Source organism: Acanthopagrus latus, chromosome 15, assembly GCF_904848185.1.
Source record: "Acanthopagrus latus isolate v.2019 chromosome 15, fAcaLat1.1, whole genome shotgun sequence".
Classification (NCBI taxonomy): Eukaryota; Metazoa; Chordata; class Actinopteri; order Spariformes; family Sparidae; genus Acanthopagrus; species Acanthopagrus latus.
In genome coordinates, this window is record NC_051053.1 from 27,107,734 (window position 1) to 27,129,555 (window position 21,822).

A 21,822-nucleotide genomic window follows, 5' to 3' on the forward strand; every position below is an offset into this window, starting at 1 on the left:
ACCTTTGGACACACAGAGTGCTGAAACGAGCCACTGGCAATGAGGCTTGTGAAGGGCAGCGGCGCCCTCTGGTGGTCATGTTTGAGAACAGCATTCAGATTCAAACTCCTTTCAGTGTGAAAAGCACAGGTGTTAGCAGTCACGTTAATGATGACACCTGTGCACTTCCTGCTTTCACAGTGGGAAATGTTTCCTGTGAAAAAATGACAGCAGCTGACTGAACAAATCAGAACATGTGATGGGTCAGAACAGAACAACTCTGATGATACGTAAGAAAAAAAACTTTATTCAAGTACAATTTAGAGTGTTTCCATTTTCTGCTGCTTTAAACTTTCACTCCATTTTGAAAGACTATGTGCTGGATCGGAGATGACTTTATGACACTACAACCATCACAGAACCCACCACTTCTTCCTTCTTATAATATTCCAGTACTTGAGTATAACAGGATGCACAAAAATGTCCCCTCTTTAAACAAACACAGGTAACCAGGGCTGACGTCCACCATGAGCCCGTTTCATCCTGGATACCAGGCTCGTCTGTGCTGTATAAAGACTGACAGGGACACCTGGCCTCAGCACACCACCTGCACATCACAGAGAGGTAAGTCAGACTTACAACCAGCCGGCGATTCATCACATTTATCTGAACCTGATTTATTAATTTCTACTTTTTTTTATTTGTCTCAATTGTTGTGGAAGAATTGGAGTAAATTTTCTCAACTCCAGAGATACAAATAGAAATAAACAACTGTCATCAGCTGTAGTTCACAGGAGCAGCTCTCAGTAAGATGTGCTGTATATACAGGTTGTCCTTAATGATGTTATTAATGGTTTACAGATAATTTATGAATGCCTCATGGATGGTCATGTGTTTCAACTCTTTACAGGAAGGTTGAACACACATTAAAGTCTCTTTCTTGATCAATTTAAGATTAAAAGGGAGCATGAGTAGAGGATTCAGACCAACCAAAGTGTATATCATGTTTACTCCCTCTGCCTGCTGATAGTAACGGATGATGAAGCAGATAACTATACTAATAATTCTCTGTCTGAAAACTCGATTTCAGATCGAAGTAAAGTAAAATGTATTATTCATTTGCCCTTTTTAAAATAATTTTACACACAGTAGCACAAGCAAATTATTTTGCTTCATGTGGTGAAGTTTGATCAGGTTTGATTGACAGTTTGATTGACAACTCGACGTCTGTTTGATATTAAGCCAAGAAGACTCATCGCACCAACAACAACACATCGAACAATCTGATGTTGATTTTAAGTCAACCTTTCTGCCCGCTTCAGTTTTGGCCTTGTTTACTTTTAATGATGCCCAAAAAGGATTGAGGATTCTATACTGTAAAGTTTTTACAGAAACGTGGAAAGACACAGAATAAATTAATCAGATAATCAACACAATGACTAACTAAATGGATCGATTGATTAACCGACTAACTGAGCTCACCTCCGCTGCTGCAGGATGACGGCTGTGCAGGTCATCAGAGTGATGTTACCCTTCATGTTGAGTTCCTTCCTGGGAGCCTCACCTTCCATTTGGCCCCTGGCTCCTGCAGGTAAATGAGGCAGTCAGACAGTTTTGAGATTTTCAATGATAAAATTCTGTATGAATGACTTTTTAGAAAGTAACACAAAAGGCAGGGGGTCCTTTTTTGTTTTGCATTAAGTAACTTTTTTTTGTTGCACTTCAGAGCTTGAGCCTACTTGTTATGTTCAGGTAGACGTTTGTGTGTTTTCATTTTTTCCCATCCCCCTTCGTACAGCCCAGCCTGTGCTCTGATCTGTAATCCATGAGTTGAGCATCAGTGGCCAATTTTAGCCTATCACAGAAACATACTATCCATTAGGAAAACTATTTCTTATTACAGAACATACTGCAGAAAATGATGCTTGGGGTAGTTTGGAATGATTAAATTCTCAGTGAAGTACCACTTCAGTGAACTGATTTCCTTTCAAATTATAACGTTGAAGCTTAACTATTAAATATCCTGCCTCTGTTCCATACATACCTTTTGTTATATATATATATATATATATATATATATATATATATATATATATATATATATATATATATATATATATATATATATATATATATATATATATATATATATATATATATATATATATATATAAATCAACTCATATACTGATATCAGAATCTGTTTACTCCCTGATAACGATAATGGCATTGGCCCCAAAAATCGAGTACTGGTTTGGGTTTATGTAATTCAGATGACTGGATTGCCACATCAAAGGGAAATTTACTGCATATAAAGAGGAAGTTTGTTGTATTAAACAGGAACTGTGCCAGTGAACATCATGCATGCTAAAGCTTCAGTGCTGTTAGCAGGGATTCTGTGAGTGACAGTTTGTCTTCCATCACCAGAGGCCTTCCAGCTGCCGCCCTGCCAGCTCATCAACCAGACGGTGTCTCTTGAGAAGGAAGGATGTCCCAAGTGTCACCCAGTGGAAACGACCATCTGCAGTGGTCACTGCATCACCAAGGTATCGTGGTGATCCCTCCATGACTTTGACTTTTCTCATTCTTTATACGACTGCGGTTTTAAAGGTATACACATGATATGAATATTTCAAAATGACCTTTTTCTTTTGCCTCTCCAGGACCCAGTGATGAAGACCCGGTATGTTTATCAGCATGTGTGCACGTACCGGGACTTGCACTACAAGACATTTGAGCTTCCTGACTGTCCACTCGGTGTGGACCCGACCGTCACTTACCCCGTGGCCGTGAGCTGCAACTGTGGCCTCTGTGCTATGGACACGTCTGACTGCACCTTTGAGAGCCTGCAGCCCAATTTCTGCATGAATGACATACCTTTCTACTACTAGTCTCAAGTAATGACAGCATAAAGCCCATTAAAGTACACTGTAGAAACTGTGCATCTATTGTTGTCAATAAAGATTTGTGCAAAGAGTTACGTTTTCTGTTTCTTGTGCAGTAAACTAGACAGAATAATCAGGCTGAACATGCATGTCTTGGATTTTCCGACTAAAAGAAAGTCAAACATACATTCATACACTGATGGCGGTGGCTGCCATGCAAGGTGCTGACCAGCACATCAGGAGCAGTTTGGGGATCTTGCCCAAGGACACTTTGGCATGGCAACCAGCGGAATTGAACCAGCAACCTTCTGATAGCAAGATGCTGGTGCCACCGCTGAGCCACAGCTACCTCTATTTATAGCATTTTTTGAGAATGTTGTCATCACACCTAACCAGCAGACTTACCCAACTGGTTATATTTAAATATATTGTGTTGCAACTCTGACTGTGGCAAAAAAACTCAAGTTGATTAAATAAAGAAGTCAGTCAACTATTGACCATTTTACACCAATTCATAAGCAACGGCCATCTGGTTTAATTTTTCATCCCTCTAAGATGATTTTCCACACAGCAGCAGGGCACAGTGAAGTTAGTGAGTTAGTAGCTGCCTGTTGCCTGCATCTCTTCTTCAGTTTATCTGTCAGCAAAACAAAACAGTCAAAAGTTTGAGAAGTGCACTGGTTACGTGTTGGATCTCAGTTAATAATCAGTTAAAGTCTAAAAAGGGGAAACATTCAGTGCATAGACTTGAAAAATGTGGATGTTATCTGTTGTCCCTGTCACACCTCATATTTTACGGAAAAAACAGTGATAACTGCAGGTTTTGGCTCTATGGTGATTTATCAGGTTTAAATTCAGAAAGTTAGTCGAGGGCAATATTCATATTTTTGTCTAGAAACAGAGTTTTATTTGAATTTCCAGAAAATGTACAGATGACAAACATCATGATAGAAGATTGTATCCATACTGAAAGTACAAAACAGCTGCTGTTGAACTCATATTAAATAAAGATGAACATGTGTACATAGATATTATTATGTTTAGTTTTTCATTTGTCCCAAAAAGAATGCAAAAGCAACAGAGAGACAGCTTTGGATAGATGAACATTAGATATAGCTTCAAAAAACAAACCACTACATTGATAAAAGGCTTCAGGAGTTGGACAGCAGCACTGCTCCTTTCTCTCCCTCCCTTTTTCTCTGCCCACAGGATGCTGTGTGAATGTTGTCATCCTTCACACTGACTGGTGATATCATTACTGTCCATTCTGCAGCAACACACAGAGGCCAGAAGCTTGTCTATGGTCCCTTTCCTCATGAAAACATATAGAAATAAGTCTGCAAGGGGACTCAACTGGAGAAACAAATAAGCCCGTCTGAAGAGTGTCCTGTCATCATGCTCTGACAGGTGATAAATGACAAAGGGCATGAACAGCAGCGTGTAAATGAGCAGCACCAGGACCAAAATCCCCACAATTCTACGTTTTTCATCAGAGGGGACACGACTGGCAGACAGAGCTCTGATGGTCCCACCCAGGAAGAAGATGAACAGTGGGAGAGGAAGGAGGAGATAGGTGGCATAAATTGTAAGATAGGTATCAGAATGAATCCAGAATCTAAGACTGTTAAAGACAATAGGAAGGATCCAGACCACAACACAGACCAACACAGGGATCTTGATGGCTCGTCTGAAGCTGTACCACAGTGGATGGGCAATGACCAAATACCTGTAATGCAAGATGGACACATAGTGTTTGAGGAGCTTTAGAATTATACAGTACTATAATGGTCAAACACAGAAGTAACTACACACATAATAGATATAGACATACGCAGATATATAAACAAGTTGTTACCTTTCCAGTGCTACACACACCATGAAGCCAACACTGGCCATCAGACCTACATCATAGAGAAAAGATCCAACTTCATATATGATCGATCCCTCCTCTTCTTCCACCCATATGATCAGGCAGCAGAGCTGAATGAGGTCAGAAATTAGAAGGTTGATGACGTAGATTGGAGCGACATGATTCTTTCTCACCTGCAGGGAAACATTGGCAAAGGTAAAGAGCATGTAAACAACAGGGAGGCACAGATACATATGCTCAACATCAGGACTGACAGGTGTTTGTCTTGACTACTGCTTTTGGTCTGTCTGCAAAAATATGACATTCAGGGATGCCACTGGTTGATGTTCATCTCTGCCACGACTGTGTAAGCATATGTAAGTACTGAAAAAAATCATATCATCTTATCATCGAGTAGGAAGTTGTACATAGAGTTTTAAAGCTGTTACTTTACAAAAAAAAAGTATTTTCTAGCGTGGAAGAAGGTTATATTAGAGGGTGTTTCATAAATCATATGATCAAACGTGTGCTTTTTCAAAGATGATGTGATAAAGGGCTGAATTACTTGAAATACTACAAAATAAACAGAAAGGGGAAATGAATAAGCTAAAAAAAAAAAAAAAAACATCTTCCTTTGTCCAAACTGTCATCTTAAAAACAAAACTGACGACAATTTTATGATTTTAGTTGTAACAGAATGGCATCAACTTCATTTAACAGTTTAAAAGACGACAGTCAACATTCAACACTACATTTTGATTATGAAGTAAATTCTTCCTGAAGATCGAGATCCTTTACAGAGAGACTGTACAGCAGACGACATGACACAGGCAGTTAATAGTCATGGTCATAATGTACATACCAGAGAACAAACAGCATAGATGGCCACAGGGATCAAACACAGACCGATGGAAATGATAATGCATGTCAGTGTAGTGGTCGCCAGGTTGTGTGTGATGACATCACAGTCAGAGTTGTTGCAACTGTATTTATAGCTGTTGTTCTGTGAGATGTTGGTAAAGTTGAATCCTCCCATTCTTCTGAGTTAAACCTGTCTGTGAGATCACACTGTAGAAAGGGAGCGAGATTTTTATTTTTTTTTTTTACCTGACACTGTTCAGTGACATCATGAAAATCAACACAAACACAGTGTACCTAATCTACCTACAGTCATATCAAATCAATACCTTCTGTGTTTTTATTGCCATACTTTGATCAATTCTTGCAAATTCACTTTTATGACAGTTTAAAGATCGTATTATCTCTGCAATTAAGCGAAAACAGCAAAATGTACCTTTCTGAGGCTGAAAGACCACCTGAATGAGTTCCCTACACCAGCGCCCGATGTTTTGTCCTCTGCATGCAGACACTCTATATTAAATATGGTAGGTGGCAACATCCAGCATGTTGCTGTAAATCATCACCTCCTCCTCTAAGGAAAGGCATATGCATTGCGCAAATCTTCTTGTTAAATATTTTGCAACCATCACAAGACTGTTACAAAATGACCACAGAAAACCTTTTTGCTTATATGCACATGAAACTTGTCATTTTGATTAGCACAGTTTAATAAAGAGGGGTGTTTATAAGAGGCCAGACAAGCCACAGTCCACTTTGGCCCTCTTATATAACACAAAGCTGTGCTGCAACTGAAAGTACAAACTTCAGTAACAAGGAATTTTTTTTGAAAAACAAAAAATGACAGAAGGACAGAAAAATCAACAACAAAAAAAGGTCAAGAAAACTTTATTTTTTCCTGTGTGGAATGGAATAAAAATACAAAACAATTTAAAAATGCAAAATGTTTTTGTGTGGAACTGAGTGATTTTTTTTCCTTTTTTCCTGTGTAGAATGGATTTGTTTTAGCTTTTTTCAAGTGTGGAGCCGAGTGCAAAAGAAAACTTTATTTTTGTGTGTGTGGTATGGAGTGAAAAAAAAAAGACCAAAAAAAAAAGAAAAAAAGGAAATATTCCTGTGTGGGATGGAATGAAAAAAATCCTCAGAGAAAAAATAATATTTTGATGTGTGAAACAGAGTGATTTTTCTTTTTTCTCTTTTTATCTTTTCATAACATCTTCTTTTTTCTCCTCAATCTGTTTCGAACATGAAGGTTTTAGTAACGGATCACCAGAAAAAAAATACATCACTTAGTATTTCTTAGGTGTTTCTTAATCCATGTCGAAAGACCTATCAGTGTTTTGTTTTTCATCTTCACATTTCTGTTTTATTTAGCATTTTGGGGTTCACCTTAATTTGAACGTTCTGCCAAAAGTCAAAACTTTGAATATAACAGCTCTCATTAACTATATCTTGAGTGTGTGACGCTCCACTGTTTCCGCAAGAAACAGTGACAGTCGACACAGTGAGAGGAATGTCACAGCTCATCATCGAAAAATGAAAAAAATTGCCTAAGTTGACCAAACACCGACGTCAACCTTCTATGATGGAGATTGTATACAGGATATAGCCATGAAACTCTCTGTCTCTCTCTGTCTCTCTCTGTCTCTCTCTCTCTCTCTCTCTCTCTCTGTCTCTCTCTCTCTCTCTCTCTCTCTCTCTCTCTCTCTGTGTCAATGTTTTCTCTTAATAACAACGTCTGAAGTCGTCACAGTTTTTCTGACACAATTTTCTATCGAAGAAGGTAGCTATTTGCCAATGTGCTGAAAGGAACATGCTTAAAAGGAACATGCTTAAAAGAACAGTTCAACCAAGAATGTAAATTCAGTCCTCATCCTCCCTTCATGCGGATGAATGTCAGGTGAAGTTTCACAGCAGAATAGTGTTGCAGCATTCACCTAAACAACTGCAGGAACTGGAGTCTTGAAAGATGGAAGATATCTTCACTGTGGTTGCTGACTAAAAGTGTTCGCACACACCTCATCTTCACTCCAGGATAACGCCAGACGAGCTGTATGAAGCCCTTGCATGTTTTTTTTAATTTCATTTTATTTATTTATTTATTTATTTTATTCTTTTGACTGTTTTGTAAAGTTATAAGACAAGTCTCCAGCTACTTGAGTTGTCTGTGAGAATACCACAACATTGTTTTCCTGTGGCGCACCAGAAATGACTTTCCTTCAGTGGGGGGGAGATGATGATGACTGAGTCTTTATCTCTTGGTGAGCTGCTTCCTTCACATGTTTTTTAGAAAACTTAGTATTTCAAATGTCGCAACACCACATTTTACATAACTTGCAAAACATTTGCATTGTGCATTTCCTTGTTAAAAACTCATCACTGGTTTCACAGAGAGCATTGTCTCTTGCGCATCTGATGGATGTCTGGCATTTCAGATATTTTGTCTGGCTGTCCCTCAATTTGAGCAGTTCTCATTTGAAGGTTGCTAATTTACTGTAAGTTCAGTAATTATTCATAGTGGATAAACAACATTAAACGACCCTGACTGTATTTGTTTCAGAAATATACCTAACAGGATAAGACGTCACTTGGAAACTAAACATCCTGAACACAAAGAGACGCCTGCTGATTACATCAACTGTCTTGCACAACATTGTCACTTCACTAAACTTGTGTAACACAGTGAAAGTTTAAGATGCATGAGAACCATTTTTTTTAATAAAGACAAAAGCAACTCTTCACGGAAAAAATATAAACGTGAACATAAGTAGAAGACACACACAAGCATAACCAGTACAGATAGACATCGTATCTGTCAGCTATATTACCAGCTAATCAGAAAAGAAAAGGTATTCACAAAATAACAACAACAACAACAACAAAAAACTACAAGATCCTCTGTGGTAACTGCAGGTTTTGGCTTTATGGTAATTTATCAGGTTTAACTTCAGGAAGTTGGTCAAGGGCAGACATTTGCAATGTTGTCTAGATTTTTATTTTAATTTTCAGAAAATGTACAATTTTATTTTAAGGGGCAAACATCACGATAGAAGATTGTATCCATACTGAAAGTACAAAACAGCTGCTGTTGAACTCAAATTGAATAATGTCTAACATATGTACATATGTATTGTTATGTATAGTTTCTTATTTGTCCCAATTATGATGAAAAAGCAACAGAAATAAAGTTTTGGATAGATGAACATTAGATATAGCTTTAAACAATAAACAACTACATTGATAAAAGGTTTCAGGATTAAGACAGCAGGATGGTTCTTTTCTCTCCCTTCCTCTTTCTCTGCCTACATGAGGCTGACTGTGTAAATGTTGTCATCATTCACACTGTTGAACTGCTGATATCATTACTGTCCATTCTGCTGCTGTCATTACTGTCCATTCTGCAGCAACACACAGAGGCCAGAAGCTTGTCTATGGTCCCTTTCCTCATGAAAACATACAGAAGTGCATCTGCAAGGGGACTCAACCGGAGAAACACAAAAGACAATTTTCTTAAGGTATAGTTGCGATGCTTAAACAGTATATAAATGATTTTGGGCATGAACAGCAGTGTGTAAATGAGCAGCACCAGGACCAAAATCCCCACAATTCTTCGTTTTTCAACAGAGGGGACACGACTGACGGACAGAGCTCTGATGGTCCCACCCAGAAAGAAGATGAACAGAGGGATAGGAAGGAGGAAGAAAGTCCCCATGATGATTCGTCCATTTTTAAAACCAATCAGGAACACTATCATGCAGCAACTGATAGGAAGTAGGACCCACACCATAACACAGAGAACCACAGAGAACTTGATGGTGTGTCTGAAGCGATACCACAGTGGACGGGCGATGACCAGATACCTGTAAAACAAGATGAACATACTGTGTTCAAGAGGTTTCACATTTATATAGAAATGTAATTGTAATACACAGAGGAAGCTACACACAAACTTATGGGACAGATAGTTACCTTTCCAGGGCGATGCACACCATGAAGCAAACACTGACCATTTGACTACTCATGTAGATAGAAATTAAGATTAAATTCCAGCCAGAAAAAACTCTTGTCAATGCTATGATCAGGCAGCAGAGCTGAATGAGGTCAGAAATTAGAAGGCTGATGACGTAGATTGGAGCAACATGATTCTTTCTCACCTGCAGGGAAACATTGGCAAAGGTAAAGAGCATGTAAACAACAGGGAGGCACAGATACATATGCTCAACATCAGGACTGACAGGTGTTTGTCTTGACTACTGCTTTTGGTCTGTCTGCAAAAAAGATGACATTCAGCAATGCAACTGGTTGATGTTTATTTCTGCCACGAGTTTGTGAGCATATGTAAGCACTGAAAAAATCATTTCATCATTGAGTAGGGCGTTTTGATCAGGCTACGAAGGCTTTTAAAGCTGTTACTTCACTAACAAAGAACCTTTTAATTATGAAGTTAATTTTTCCAGTAGATCAAGATCCTTAACAGAAAAACTGTACAGCAGACACATGACACAGACAGTCAATAAGTTCACTCTTGGTCATAATGTACATACCAGAGAACAAACAGCATAGATGGCCACAAGGATCAAACAAAGGCCGATGGAAATGATAATGCACGTCACCACTTCCATGGTGGACGGGGGGTGTTTGATACCATCAGGGTCAGAGATGTTGTTATGCGAGACGTTGGTAAAGTTGAATCCTTCCATTCTCCTGCGTTAAACCTGTTGATTGTCAGATCACATTATAGAAAGGGAGATTTTTAATTTCTTACCTGACGTTGTTCAGTGACATCATGAAAGTAAACACAAATACAGTACACCTAATATACCCACAATCATATCAAATCAATACATTCTCTATTTTTAGTTTCATACATTGAAATAGATATTCACATAAAAAATGATTTGAATGACTGTTTAAAGATCATATTATCTCTGCAAATAAGTAAAAATGGCAACAATTACCTTTCCGTTCTAAGGCTGAGCGATCCAACTTGAATAAGTTCCCTACACTTCTGTCTGATGACTGCATGCCAGTCATTTCCTGGTTATCTACTTCTCTTATTCTATAGAACTGAGATGAAGGAGTTAGGCACAAATATGCTCTGTTGCACTGATGTTCAAGTGTTTTTGACAAATTATTCTGTTGTCGTTTAAGCATGTCAAAGATGTTGAATTTGAATGAATAAAGGTTTGATTTGTGAGTTCCTTTACTAACTTCTGTTACACAGTGAAAGCTTGAGATGCATGAGCCCGTTTTGTATATATCAAGACAAAAGCAAACTGGGTTAAACTCTTCACTCAAGTCTGAAGAGGGGAAACATTCAGTGTGTTAAACTTTACTGACATGAAAAGTATTGATGTTATCTGTTGTCCCTGTCACATCTTATATTGTATGTCAATAAAATAGACTGCCACACTGCATGTAATTACTCTGTTGGTATCGTACAATATTATGTAAAAAAACAAGTCTATTCTTTTTTTCCCCTTTTAATCATATTGTTTTTGTAAATTATTATTATTGTTTATTGTAATATTACTGTCCTTTGGCTGTTGTGACATATAAATCTCCCTGTTTGCGGGACAAATGAAGGAATTCTGATTCTTTTTCTGTTTCTGGAATCATAATTTGGAAATTTAAAAAAACACAAAACAACACAAAACTACAAGATCCTCTCTGGTAACTGGAGGTTTTGGCTTTATGTTCATTTATCAGGTTTAACCCCCCCAAAATAGTTGAAGGTAGACATTAACATTTTTGTCAAGAAACAGATTTTTATTTGAATTTCCAGAATATTTATAATTTTATTTTAAGTGACAAGCATCATGACAGAGTATAAAACAGCTGCACTTGAACTCATATTAAATAAAGATGAAAACTAGTATCACGTTTAGTTTCTTATTTGTCCAAAAAATAATGAAAAAGGAACAGAAATACAGTTTTGGAGAGATGAACATAGTGTTGAAAAATAAACAACTACATTGAAATAAAGATCCAGAAATAAGACAGCAGGGAAGCTCCTTTTTCTCCCTTCCTCTTTCTCTGCCCACATGAAGCTGACTGTGTGAATGTTGTCATCATTCACACTGATGAACTGGTGATATTGCTGTCCATTCTGCTGCTGACATTGCTGTCCATTCTGCAGCAACACACAGAGGCCAGAAACTTGTCTATGGTCCCTTTCCTCATGAAAACATACAGAAATAAGTCTGCAAGGGGACTCAACTGTACAAATACAAAAGAAAGGTTGGTGCTAATGTTGTTATCGACTCCCAATTGCCAAATTACAGTGGGCATGAACAGCAGCGTGTAAATGAGCAGCACCAGGACCAAAATCCCCACAATTCTTCGTTTTTCATCAGAGGGGACACGACTGGCAGACAGAGCTCTGATGGTCCCACCCAGGAAGAAGATGAGCAGTGGGAGAGGAAGGAGGAGATAGGTGGCATAAATTATAAAATAGACCTCAAAATAAATCCAGAATCTAAAACTGATAAAGACAATAGGAAGGATCCAGACCACAACACAGACCAACACAGGGGTCTTGATGGCTCGTTTGAAGCTGTACCACAGTGGACGGGCAATGACCAAATACCTGTAATGCAAGATGGACACATAGTGTTTGAGGAGCTTTAGAATTATACAGTACTATAATGGTCAAACACAGAAGTACCTACACACATAATAGATATAGACATACGCAGATATATAAACAAGTTGTTACCTTTCCAGTGCTACACACACCATGAAGCCAACACTGGCCATCAGACCTACATCATAGAGAGAAGATCCAATTTCATATATGATCGATCCCCCCTCTTCTGCCACCCATATGATCAGGCAGCAGAGCTGAATGAGGTCAGAAATTAGAAGGTTGATGACGTAGATTGGAGCAACATGATTCTTTCTCACCTGCAGGGAAACATTGGCAAAGGTAAAGAGCATGTAAACAACAGGGAGGCACAGATACATATGCTCAACATCAGGACTGACAGGTGTTTGTCTTGACTACTGCTTTTGGTCTGTCTGCAAAAATATGACATTCAGGGATGCCACTGGTTGATGTTCATCTCTGCCATGAGTTTGTGAGCAGGTACTGAAAAAAATATGTCATCTTATTATTGAGTGGGAAATTGTGCTACGAAGACTTTAAAGCTGTTACTTTACAGAAAACATTTTTTTTTTAATTATGAGGAAATTTTTTCCTGAAGATCAAGACCCTTTACAGAGAGACTGCACAGCAGACACATGACACAGGCAGTTAATAAGTTCAATGCTGGTCATAACGTACATACCAGAGAACAAACAGCATAGATGGCCACAGGGATCAAAGAAAAGCCGATGGAAATGATAATGCATGTCATCACTTTCATGCCAGGGAGGATGAAATAGATATTGTCATGGTCAGAGATGTTGTCCTGTGAGGCGTTGGTAAAGTTGAATCCTTCCATGCTTCTTAAACCTGTTGTTTGTGACATCACCTTGTAGAAAGAGAGTGAGATTTTTTTTTTTTTCCCTTACATTGTTCAGTGACATCATGACAGTAAACACAAATCTACCTAATCTACCCACAATCATATCAAATCAATAAATTCCATATTTTTTGCTTCATAGATTGATATAAACATTCATAAAAATTAATTTAATGACTTTTTACAGTTCTTATCATCTCCGTAATTAAGAAAAAAAGCTAAATTTACCTGTCTAAGGCTGAGCGATCCAAATTGAATGAGTTCCCTACACTACCGTCTGATGTTTTGTCTTCTGCATACAAATACACACATTTAAATAATCATTTCCTGTTACTCTAGACTTCCTCCTTTGAAGAACTAAAAAAAAGGATGTCAAGCACAATGATGCTCTGTTGCACTTTAACAGTTACTATTTTAGTGCTTTAGGATGTAACATTCTGTTGTGGTTCCAGCATGCCAAATACAGTGAATTTGAATGAATAAAGGTTTGATTTGTAAGAAATGATCACAATTTGAAGGTCACTTTACTTGTTGCTTTAGCTATCTTTGGCTTCACTGACTATCATGTTGTCAGCAAGTAGCTCAGGTGGTCATGGAGCTAAGTCGCCCTATTAGCTGAGGGAGTCTGCCTACACAGCCACCTCAGAAGGCAACAGGGCACAGTCAAGACAGGTGATTTACAGCAGTTTCATCTGACTCTCTATCAGCATGGAGGGAGGAGATGATGACCAAGTCTTTATTTCTTGTTGAGCTGCTTCCTTAACATGTTTTTAGAAAACTTGGTCATTCAAATGTCGCAACATCACATTTTACATAACTTGCAAAATTTTTGCATTGTGTATTTCCTCGTTAAAATGTCATCACTCGTTTCACAGAGAGCGTTGTCATGACAAAAGTATACATATCAGAAATAAGGGGGATCACAGCACACCTGATGGATGTCTGGCATTTCAGATATTCCGGCTGGTTGTCCTTCAATCTGAACAGCTCTCTTTTCAAAGTCACTTATGTACTGTAAGTTCAGTAATTATTCATAGTGGATAAACAACATTAAACACATCTAACACTGACAAGAGTCATTGTTAAGTTCAGTTTCAAAAATATACCGAACAAGATACTCAGAAACTAAACATCCTGAACACAAAGAGAAGCCTGCTGATCACATCAGAAAAAATACTCAGCTGTTTTACGCAATATTGACGCTTCACTAAACTTCTGTAACACGGTGAAAGTTTAAGATGCATGATCCCCTGTTTTTATATATCAAAAAAAAAAGCAACCCTTCACTGAAAAGATGTAAACGTGAATGTAAAATACAAGAGACACTCAAGTATAACTGGTACAGATAGAAGTCGCAACTGTCAGCTATCTTACCAAGTCACCAGAAAAACAAGGTATTCACAAAACAATATATATATATATATATATATATATATATATATATATATATATATATATATATATATGTGTGTGTGTATATGTGTGTGTGTGTGTGTGTATATATATATATATATATATGATCAAAAGGCAGCAGGAAACTGTTCCATCCATTGACATATTGAGGACTTAAGTGTTGCACATCACACCACAGTTCGGTACTACAGATTAACTGATTGATTTTTCTGAAACCATCATCAGACTGAGAAAATAAAACACCACCAAGTAAGTGGGAATCAGCCCATAAATGTCAAGTGATTGTGTTTAAGATATTTTTTCTTATCGGTTTTGTAGTTTTAAGGAGTCAGCATCAGCTGAGCTTGTTGCAGGTTAAATACCATCAGTGAGATGGAGCATATTGTTTATGCTGCTAAAATCTATGCAGTTGACATTTGGTTTCATTATATCCACATCTCCATCTAATATTTATATGGAAAATGCACATAATGTCTTCAGCCTATTATATCAGAGAGGGCGCTAATAACTCTATACCCAGATATACAACATAAAAGACCAGCAGGAACAAAGAAGACTACCTACTATTCTACTGATTTAAAAGCAAAACATTAAAATGTCCACTGACAAGGTTGAAAAAGCTTTTGTCTACTTTTCTACCATTCTGCGCTGTCACTACTGTTACGATAATCCAGCCCTTCAAGAATGGCATTGCAACGACATCAACAGAAATGTAACCCAAGCTTCACTGATGATTAAAGAAATAGATGAATATACTTTAATGAATGCAACACATAGCATAAACAGGCCGATAAACATGCAGTGAAATGTCTGAATATCCTCAGATAACAGCTTCAAAGTGTTGCCAGTTGTGAATCTGTCTACAGATGTCAGTCATCCCCTGCAGCTGCTTCTGCTTTTGCTGTGTCTACTTCTCAAACAATGTACTGTGAGTATATAAAGTATGTGCAAAAAAAAAAGTGTCTGCCAAATATAAATGTGATTCCAAACTAAAATAGATTCTCAAAAAACTGCTACAGATATCAGTCGTATCCATTAGCTATCATGTTAGCTCATCAGAGAGCCAAAGTATTTAGAGAAAGAGTCTGACATTTTTTTTTAAATATACTTATCATTGCTGGATCTCTGCAAAGACTCAGCTCTCACATTTTGGTCAAAAAACAGATTTTTATTTAAATTTCAAGAAAGTTTAAAATTTCATATGAAATTATATAAACTTATATGAGATTCAATCCATGATGCCAAACACACAATAGCTGCTCTGAATCTCAACCTAAAATCTAGCATGCCTACCACTGAAAAAAAAATAATAATAATTTAACTCGGATTATATAAAGATAATGAAATAGTACACACACTCACACATACATACATACATACATACATACATACATACATACATACATATATTGTATTTGTACGAAAAAGAATGAATTCAATCCAATATAGTTTAACATTAAATTGTGAATGAGGAACCAAAAAAAAAAGAATGTGTGGCTCCTATATTTAGCCCAGTTAATAAAGAATTAGCTCTTTTGCTTCCATGATTAAAGGTACTCTTTACGAGCTGTAATTATCGATTTTGAAGTCTCATTCCCAACTTGTCAAAAAAGTGGAGACTTTTAGATGGGAGGACCGGTCGGCCACCAGTCTTTGATGAGTTGGGAATGAGACTCAAAAATCGACTGTTCTCACAAAAAGCACCTTTATATGATGACTGGCTGGTGCAAGTCGCAACAGCCAGTCAGAAAACACAACAGCAAGTCAGAAAACACAACAGCAAGTCAGAAAACACAATTGCAAATTCCAAAAGCCACAGCCACATTACCCAGAAAACATATTGGGATTTTGTCAAACGGAGAGGGCAGGACTAGTACTCATACAGATGTACTGATACAGAGGAATATGTGCTTGGTCTTCATAATCTACATCGACAAAGGAAAGTTGGTGAGAAAAAAAGTTTTACTTTATATAGTTTCTGAATAGTTCATTGGGTAACGTGTCGCAAACATTAATCATTACTGAATGCATTATGAACGCCATGAACTGTTGAGGAAGTTGAAGAATTAATTTATCCTTTCTATTTGCCCACATTTTTGTTATCATTCACACTGTTGAACTGGTGATATTGCTGTCCATTCTGCTGCTGTCATTGCTGTCCATTCTGTAGCAACACAGAGAGGCGAAAAGCTTGTCTATGCTTCCTTTCCTCATGAAAACATACAGAAGTAAATCTGCAATTGGACTCAACTTAAGACACATGTGAGACAGGTGGTAGAGGTAATCTTGTTTTGTAAGGTAATAAATGGTTCTGGGCAGGAACAGCAGTGTGTAAATAAGCAGCACCAGGACCAAAATCCCCACAATTCTTCGCTTTTCTTCGGGGGGGACACGGCTGGCAGACAGAGCTCTGATGGTCCCACCCAGGAAGAAGATGAACAGTGGGAGAGGAAGGAGGAAGATAATGCCAAAGATGATTGGTAAGACTTTTTTGTTGACCAAGAAAATTGGGAGATTGGCAAGAGTAAGGGCCCAGACCACGACACAAACCAAAACAGGGGTCTTGGTGGTTCGTCTGAAACGGTACCACAGTGGGCAGGCTATGACCAAAAACCTGTAAAACAAGATTGACACAGAGTGTTTAAAGAGCTTCAGATTAGTGAAATAATGGTGAGACACAGAAGTAATTTATTGGACAGACAAATAGCTACCTTTCCATGGCAACACACACCATGAAGCCAACACTGGCAATCAAACCACAGAAGTAAATGAAATAAAGAGTAGCATGTATCTCCACTTTTAATGGTGCCAGCCTGAGGATCAAGCAGCAGAGCTGAATGAGGTCTGAAATTAGAAGGTTGATGACGTAGATTGGAGCAACATGATCATTGCTCACCTGCAGGAAAACATAAGGAAAAGTAAACAAGCAGTTTTAAACATGTTCTGAACTCCACCTGCTCCTAAATATGTCATCCTGCTCTGCGAAGCAATTGTAGTCAGAGATGTTGCTGCATTTATTGTATCAAACTCTCATTTATGCTCTCGAAAATATCATATGAGGTGCATACAAGATGAAGGACATGGTTTACTGCAACGTGTACTCGGGTGTGACGCATCTGGCTCATTCAGACTGAACTTCTCATGTTTATGTGTCTTTGGATATACATTTCAGGCAGGATCTCAGAAATTACAGGATACATGTTAACAGAGATCAAGTATGTGTTCCAAAATGCTTACAATGTAAATGTTACCACCCTGATGTTCAGTAGTAGGTTCAACATATTCGCTGATTGTGATAGCATGTTTAAATCTGCTAAATTGTAATAAAGATGAAGTAAACCTGAGGCTGATGGGACAGTCAGAATTTTAAAAAATGTAATCGTCATCTCTGCAACATGAAGGTCTATCATTCTAACTGCAATCCTTCTCACAAAAAAACACAAACATCAAATGCATGTTCATGCTCATGTTCATTCACTGGGGAACAATAATGTCTAAAGAATTTCATCATTCCTTGGGTTGTTTGTTTGTTTTTGAGGAAAACCCCAAATAGTGCTGTACAAAGTTCAAAACTTTTTTATGTTTCTTTCTTTAACTTTTTACCAAATAGCACTATTGACCCCAATAAACATATATCACTCATGATGTACATACCAGAGAATAAAGAGAACAGATGGCCATGATGATCAAAGGAATTCCTATAGAAATGATTGTGCTTGTCATCACAACTTGGACGATCACAAATGTTCCCAAGGAGTTATTGTAGTTGGTAGTTGTAGTTGAAGTGTTGGCAGTGAAGGCCTCCTCCATTCTGTAAACCAGGTTACAAAAAAGTGAGCAAGTATTTTTTTTTATTATCTATTGACTGGTCAGTGCAATTTCACATAAATGCAGTATACTTTTAAAATATCCACAATCATATTAAATGAAACGGCTGTGGCTTTTCCTTTTTATATAACTATTCATGCATGTTCATTTGCAGTTCTCATCATCTTTACATGTAAGTATAACTTACCTGTGAAAGCTGAAAGACCACCTGAATGAGTTCCCTGCACCAGCGTCCGATGTTTTGTCCTCTACATGCAGACACTCTACATTTAATGTGATAGGTGACAACATCCAGGATGTTCCTGTAAATTGTCACCTCCCCTTCAAAGGAAGGGAATATACATTACACAAATCTTAAGTTCTTTGCAACCATCACCACCACTGTTACAAAATTACCACAGAAAACCTTTTCGCTTATGTGCACCAGAAACTTGTCATTTAGATTAGCACAGTGTAGTTAAGAGGGGCCAAACGAGTTTTGTTTGTGTCAGTGTCACTCACTGCTGCTTGTTAATCTATCCAGCTGCACTATTTCTGACCAAAATTACTCTCTGAAACACTATGTAAACTCTGTGATTCAAGTTAGGGCAAAACATGCTTAAGTAATATTACAAAAATAAAAAAAGGAACAATTGCACGTTTCCCTCCTGGTATCAGCGGTTTTGGTCTTGAGGTTCAGGTTTTGGTGCGTCACTGAGGTTGTGCAAGGCAGACATTCTCTTTTTCTTTGAAAATTCAATTCAATGGAATTTTCAGAAGATGTGCAATTTCTTGTTAAATTTACACATAAAGTGTTATAAATGGTGTTATCAATGCTGTCAAGCACAAAGCAGGAGTTTGGAATCACATCCGAAATGTGTCCGCAAAAGTACTTACTTGACTTTCACTTGGACACAAACTGGACACAAATAAGCCTCCTGAATGTCCTGTGCTTGTTGGACCCTACAATTTGTTCTCAGCCTTCTACCTTTTCCAAACTATGTTGCCCTTTAAACTACTTCACCCGACTTCCTTACGAACAATAAGAAATCATCAATCATGATCCAGGTCTTTTTCAGCACTGGTTTACCAATCCAGGGCCCGTGTAAGGTGTTGTTCATCAGTGTCCGGCTGATATTTGAGACAGAAGTATTCATCAGAAGAGAACGCAGAGCCACTGCAGAGATACAAAAAATGTCAATGATGGATAAATGCACCTTTTGAAGGTGTGCTTTGGAGCACACCTTCTTAAAACAAATAGCCAGAGACTCTAGAAGAAAACTGAAAGTACAGCAAACTCACCAAGTTGATGAATATGAGGACCAGCTGTATAACATCTGTGTAGGCCACAGAGTAGAGACCTCCCAGCAGTGTGTAGGTGATGGTGACGGCAGCAGAGATCCAGATGCACACAGCAAAGGACAAATCCAGGATGACACTCATGGTCCCTCCTGTCAAACATATTCTATCAGTGAATTTCTATTACCAGTTTTTTTTATTTCCTATCAGCCTTGTTACATTTTTTTAAAAAAAGCACATATAATGTTAAGAGTAAAGGTAGCCAAGCTGATTTTTTTTTTTCATTTCTAATTTACAGTAATTTCTGTTTTGAGAGATTGTTTTGTTAACCATGCAGAAAAACAGTAGCCTGTTAGATGTGACTACAAAGTCTTACCAATTATAAAAGATGCTGTGCTGTATTTATTAATAATTCGATTGCCCCGGATAGTCCCATGGAGGGCGTGTACACCATCTCTACTGTGCCAACAATGAATCCTCCTCCGACCCACGTAGCTACAGGACGGATAAACACAGCACGTCATTTGCAGAGGAAACAGCAGCTGACACAGAACATCCTCTGGGAACTCACTCATCATCCTTCTGAAACTTACTGAACGTCATTCTGCAAGCTATTGTTAGCAAGTATATGAATGACATTCACACAACCTAAGTCAAAACATCTTGTTGCTAAATGTAAACTGTTTCTGTGGTTTTGCAGCCTGCACACAGTGTAAGGGAGATTTATAATGAGCTGAATTCACATCACACAGTTTCCTTCCCAGTTTTGCCAGCTGTGCTCTCCTCACCTGTCAGTGTGAACATCCCCACCACCCAGTTTATGTTCCGGTTTCCCAGCAGGGTCATCTCCACTCCAGTGGCTGCACTTTTCTTCTGTTCCCTTTTGGACTTAAAGCCCAGATGCCGGTCCCAAGGACCAGGAGGTAGAAAACCACCATTGCTATCAGTCCTGGGATGTTGATGGCCATGGTGGACTGGTTGACTGGTTCCCTCACTGAAGGATGTCTGAGTGTCTGAGTGATAGACTGACTGAGTATTTATAAAAGAGAGGGCATTTCAGAGGAGAAACAGGGAAAACAACAGTCCAGCTGAAAGGAACATGGATGCCCTCTGGTGAAAATACCTGGCTTCAGTTGGCTGGTTGAGCTGGTTGAGCTGGTTTCACTGTGTCTCTTCTGATTTAAGCAACTAGATAGTTGAAGTTATAATACTCTTATATAATTCTTATTTTTTATATTTTTTGCTTTGCAGAGCTTTACAATAATGTTTTAACGTCTGTCTTCCTGTTGTTGTAGTGACACACACCAGGAAGTGTGTCTAAATGAGCATAACATGTTTCTGCTCTAACGATCATAACCTAAAAGTTTATTCATTTTTTTTCAAATCTTTTAGAAAAATGCTTTTATTGTTGTGATCATTGATCATTAATTTCACCTGTACTTATTGTTGGAGAGGGGAAAAAAATAATGGCTTTATAAACTCATGAGACCACCTCCCACACAGAAGTAAATGCAACTTAACTGAGAAGGTAAATTTACAAAGTATAGGTGTGACAGTTTACTGACCTTGTTTGTGTCCTCAGAGAAAAACTAATCTTATCAGAGTAAAGATCCATCAGCAACCATTAAAGCCGCATTTAAAGTTTGGTTTGAACCACAGATAAACAGTCATCTTACTGATATTTGATTTCACTGGTCTTTATTTGTTATTTCTGGTATTGGAGTAATCTAAAAGTAAAGTAATCAAGTTACATTACTGTGTTATTGTGATACTTGGATTACATTATGGACTACATCTTTTAATAAGTAATTGGTAACTGTATCTGAATACATTTTTAAACCTGGTCGAGACATTTCCCAAACCAAACACTGGCTCTGGAGACGTCCCTTCATGTTCTTACTGGACACCTAACAGGGATGAGACGAGGGGTGTTCAGTTGGTTGCGACCCCCATCCCCACAGCAATTTGCCATTAAATCCAAGATTCTGAATCTGGAGCCTCCAGTTTGTTGTCCCTTACTTCGTTTGATTAAAGTACTCTTACAATCACTGACCTACATAAGAAGGCTTGTTTACCACCTGATTGAAGGAGGTGGTCCGATCCATAGAGGGTACTACAGAGCCTTATTATGTCAGGTGAATCATGCTGCACATGTAGCATCACATTCTTGCCTTCACTTTTCATTTCTTTACTGATGTCGTGATATTGACCTGACCTACATACCAACCTGCCAAACTGGCAAACGTTCACAATTGCTGCACATTCA

At 38.1% G+C, this 21,822-nt stretch overlaps 5 protein-coding genes across 5 annotated transcripts; 1 reads left to right on the top strand and 4 right to left on the bottom strand.

The window, feature by feature from the left end:
- Positions 1-126: 126 nt before the first annotated feature.
- Positions 127-2,959, top strand: lhb (luteinizing hormone subunit beta). The gene is made up of 5 exons (XM_037122576.1): positions 127-269; positions 485-603; positions 1,476-1,570; positions 2,407-2,525; positions 2,643-2,959. The coding sequence occupies exons 3-5, from the start codon at positions 1,477-1,479 to the stop codon at positions 2,868-2,870; spliced, it is 441 nt and encodes a 146-aa protein (XP_036978471.1). The 5' UTR covers positions 127-269; positions 485-603; position 1,476; the 3' UTR covers positions 2,871-2,959.
- Positions 2,960-3,853: 894 nt separating this feature from the next.
- Positions 3,854-6,136, bottom strand: LOC119033006 (G-protein coupled receptor 4-like). Its single transcript, XM_037122575.1, has 4 exons — positions 6,008-6,136; positions 5,576-5,781; positions 4,720-4,907; positions 3,854-4,590 (listed from the first exon to the last, which is right to left on the bottom strand). Exons 2-4 carry the CDS (start codon positions 5,747-5,749, stop codon positions 4,092-4,094), a joined length of 861 nt encoding a protein of 286 aa, XP_036978470.1. The 5' UTR covers positions 5,750-5,781; positions 6,008-6,136; the 3' UTR covers positions 3,854-4,091.
- A 2,380-nt stretch (positions 6,137-8,516) lies between these two features.
- Positions 8,517-11,169, bottom strand: LOC119033710 (G-protein coupled receptor 4-like). The gene is made up of 4 exons (XM_037124134.1): positions 10,530-11,169; positions 10,116-10,286; positions 9,541-9,725; positions 8,517-9,431 (listed from the first exon to the last, which is right to left on the bottom strand). Exons 2-4 carry the CDS (start codon positions 10,269-10,271, stop codon positions 8,909-8,911), a joined length of 864 nt encoding a protein of 287 aa, XP_036980029.1. The 5' UTR covers positions 10,272-10,286; positions 10,530-11,169; the 3' UTR covers positions 8,517-8,908.
- A 607-nt stretch (positions 11,170-11,776) lies between these two features.
- Positions 11,777-13,016, bottom strand: LOC119034069 (G-protein coupled receptor 4-like). Its single transcript, XM_037124773.1, has 4 exons — positions 12,861-13,016; positions 12,290-12,477; positions 12,097-12,160; positions 11,777-11,953 (listed from the first exon to the last, which is right to left on the bottom strand). The coding sequence occupies exons 1-4, from the start codon at positions 13,014-13,016 to the stop codon at positions 11,924-11,926; spliced, it is 438 nt and encodes a 145-aa protein (XP_036980668.1). The 3' UTR covers positions 11,777-11,923.
- A 3,297-nt stretch (positions 13,017-16,313) lies between these two features.
- LOC119033690 (G-protein coupled receptor 4-like) lies at positions 16,314-20,000 on the bottom strand. Its single transcript, XM_037124089.1, has 6 exons — positions 19,933-20,000; positions 19,560-19,708; positions 18,466-18,526; positions 18,105-18,261; positions 17,162-17,346; positions 16,314-17,064 (listed from the first exon to the last, which is right to left on the bottom strand). The coding sequence occupies exons 4-6, from the start codon at positions 18,258-18,260 to the stop codon at positions 16,557-16,559; spliced, it is 849 nt and encodes a 282-aa protein (XP_036979984.1). The 5' UTR covers position 18,261; positions 18,466-18,526; positions 19,560-19,708; positions 19,933-20,000; the 3' UTR covers positions 16,314-16,556.
- Between the last annotated feature and the right edge of the window lie 1,822 nt (positions 20,001-21,822).

Bases quoted from the DNA above. Each gene is read 5' to 3' on its own strand.
- lhb (XM_037122576.1), top strand. From the start codon at position 1,477: ATGACGGCTGTGCAGGTCATCAGAGTGATGTTACCCTTCATGTTGAGT. The intron at 1,571-2,406 runs GTAAATGAGGCA...TTCCATCACCAG, and splicing joins TTGGCCCCTGGCTCCTGCAG to AGGCCTTCCAGCTGCCGCCC. The intron at 2,526-2,642 runs GTATCGTGGTGA...TTGCCTCTCCAG, and splicing joins GTGGTCACTGCATCACCAAG to GACCCAGTGATGAAGACCCG.
- LOC119033006 (XM_037122575.1), bottom strand. From the start codon at position 5,749: ATGGGAGGATTCAACTTTACCAACATCTCACAGAACAACAGCTATAAA. The intron at 4,908-5,575 runs GTATGTACATTA...GTTTCCCTGCAG, and splicing joins TCTATGCTGTTTGTTCTCTG to GTGAGAAAGAATCATGTCGC. The intron at 4,591-4,719 runs GTAACAACTTGT...CTTGCATTACAG, and splicing joins GTGTGTGTAGCACTGGAAAG to GTATTTGGTCATTGCCCATC.
- LOC119033710 (XM_037124134.1), bottom strand. From the start codon at position 10,271: ATGGAAGGATTCAACTTTACCAACGTCTCGCATAACAACATCTCTGAC. The intron at 9,726-10,115 runs GTATGTACATTA...GTTTCCCTGCAG, and splicing joins TCTATGCTGTTTGTTCTCTG to GTGAGAAAGAATCATGTTGC. The intron at 9,432-9,540 runs GTAACTATCTGT...CTTGTTTTACAG, and splicing joins GTGTGCATCGCCCTGGAAAG to GTATCTGGTCATCGCCCGTC.
- LOC119034069 (XM_037124773.1), bottom strand. From the start codon at position 13,016: ATGGAAGGATTCAACTTTACCAACGCCTCACAGGACAACATCTCTGAC. The intron at 12,478-12,860 runs GTATGTACGTTA...GTTTCCCTGCAG, and splicing joins TCTATGCTGTTTGTTCTCTG to GTGAGAAAGAATCATGTTGC. The intron at 12,161-12,289 runs GTAACAACTTGT...CTTGCATTACAG, and splicing joins GTGTGTGTAGCACTGGAAAG to GTATTTGGTCATTGCCCGTC.
- LOC119033690 (XM_037124089.1), bottom strand. From the start codon at position 18,260: ATGGAGGAGGCCTTCACTGCCAACACTTCAACTACAACTACCAACTAC. The intron at 17,347-18,104 runs GTATGTACATCA...GTTTTCCTGCAG, and splicing joins TCTGTTCTCTTTATTCTCTG to GTGAGCAATGATCATGTTGC. The intron at 17,065-17,161 runs GTAGCTATTTGT...CTTGTTTTACAG, and splicing joins GTGTGTGTTGCCATGGAAAG to GTTTTTGGTCATAGCCTGCC.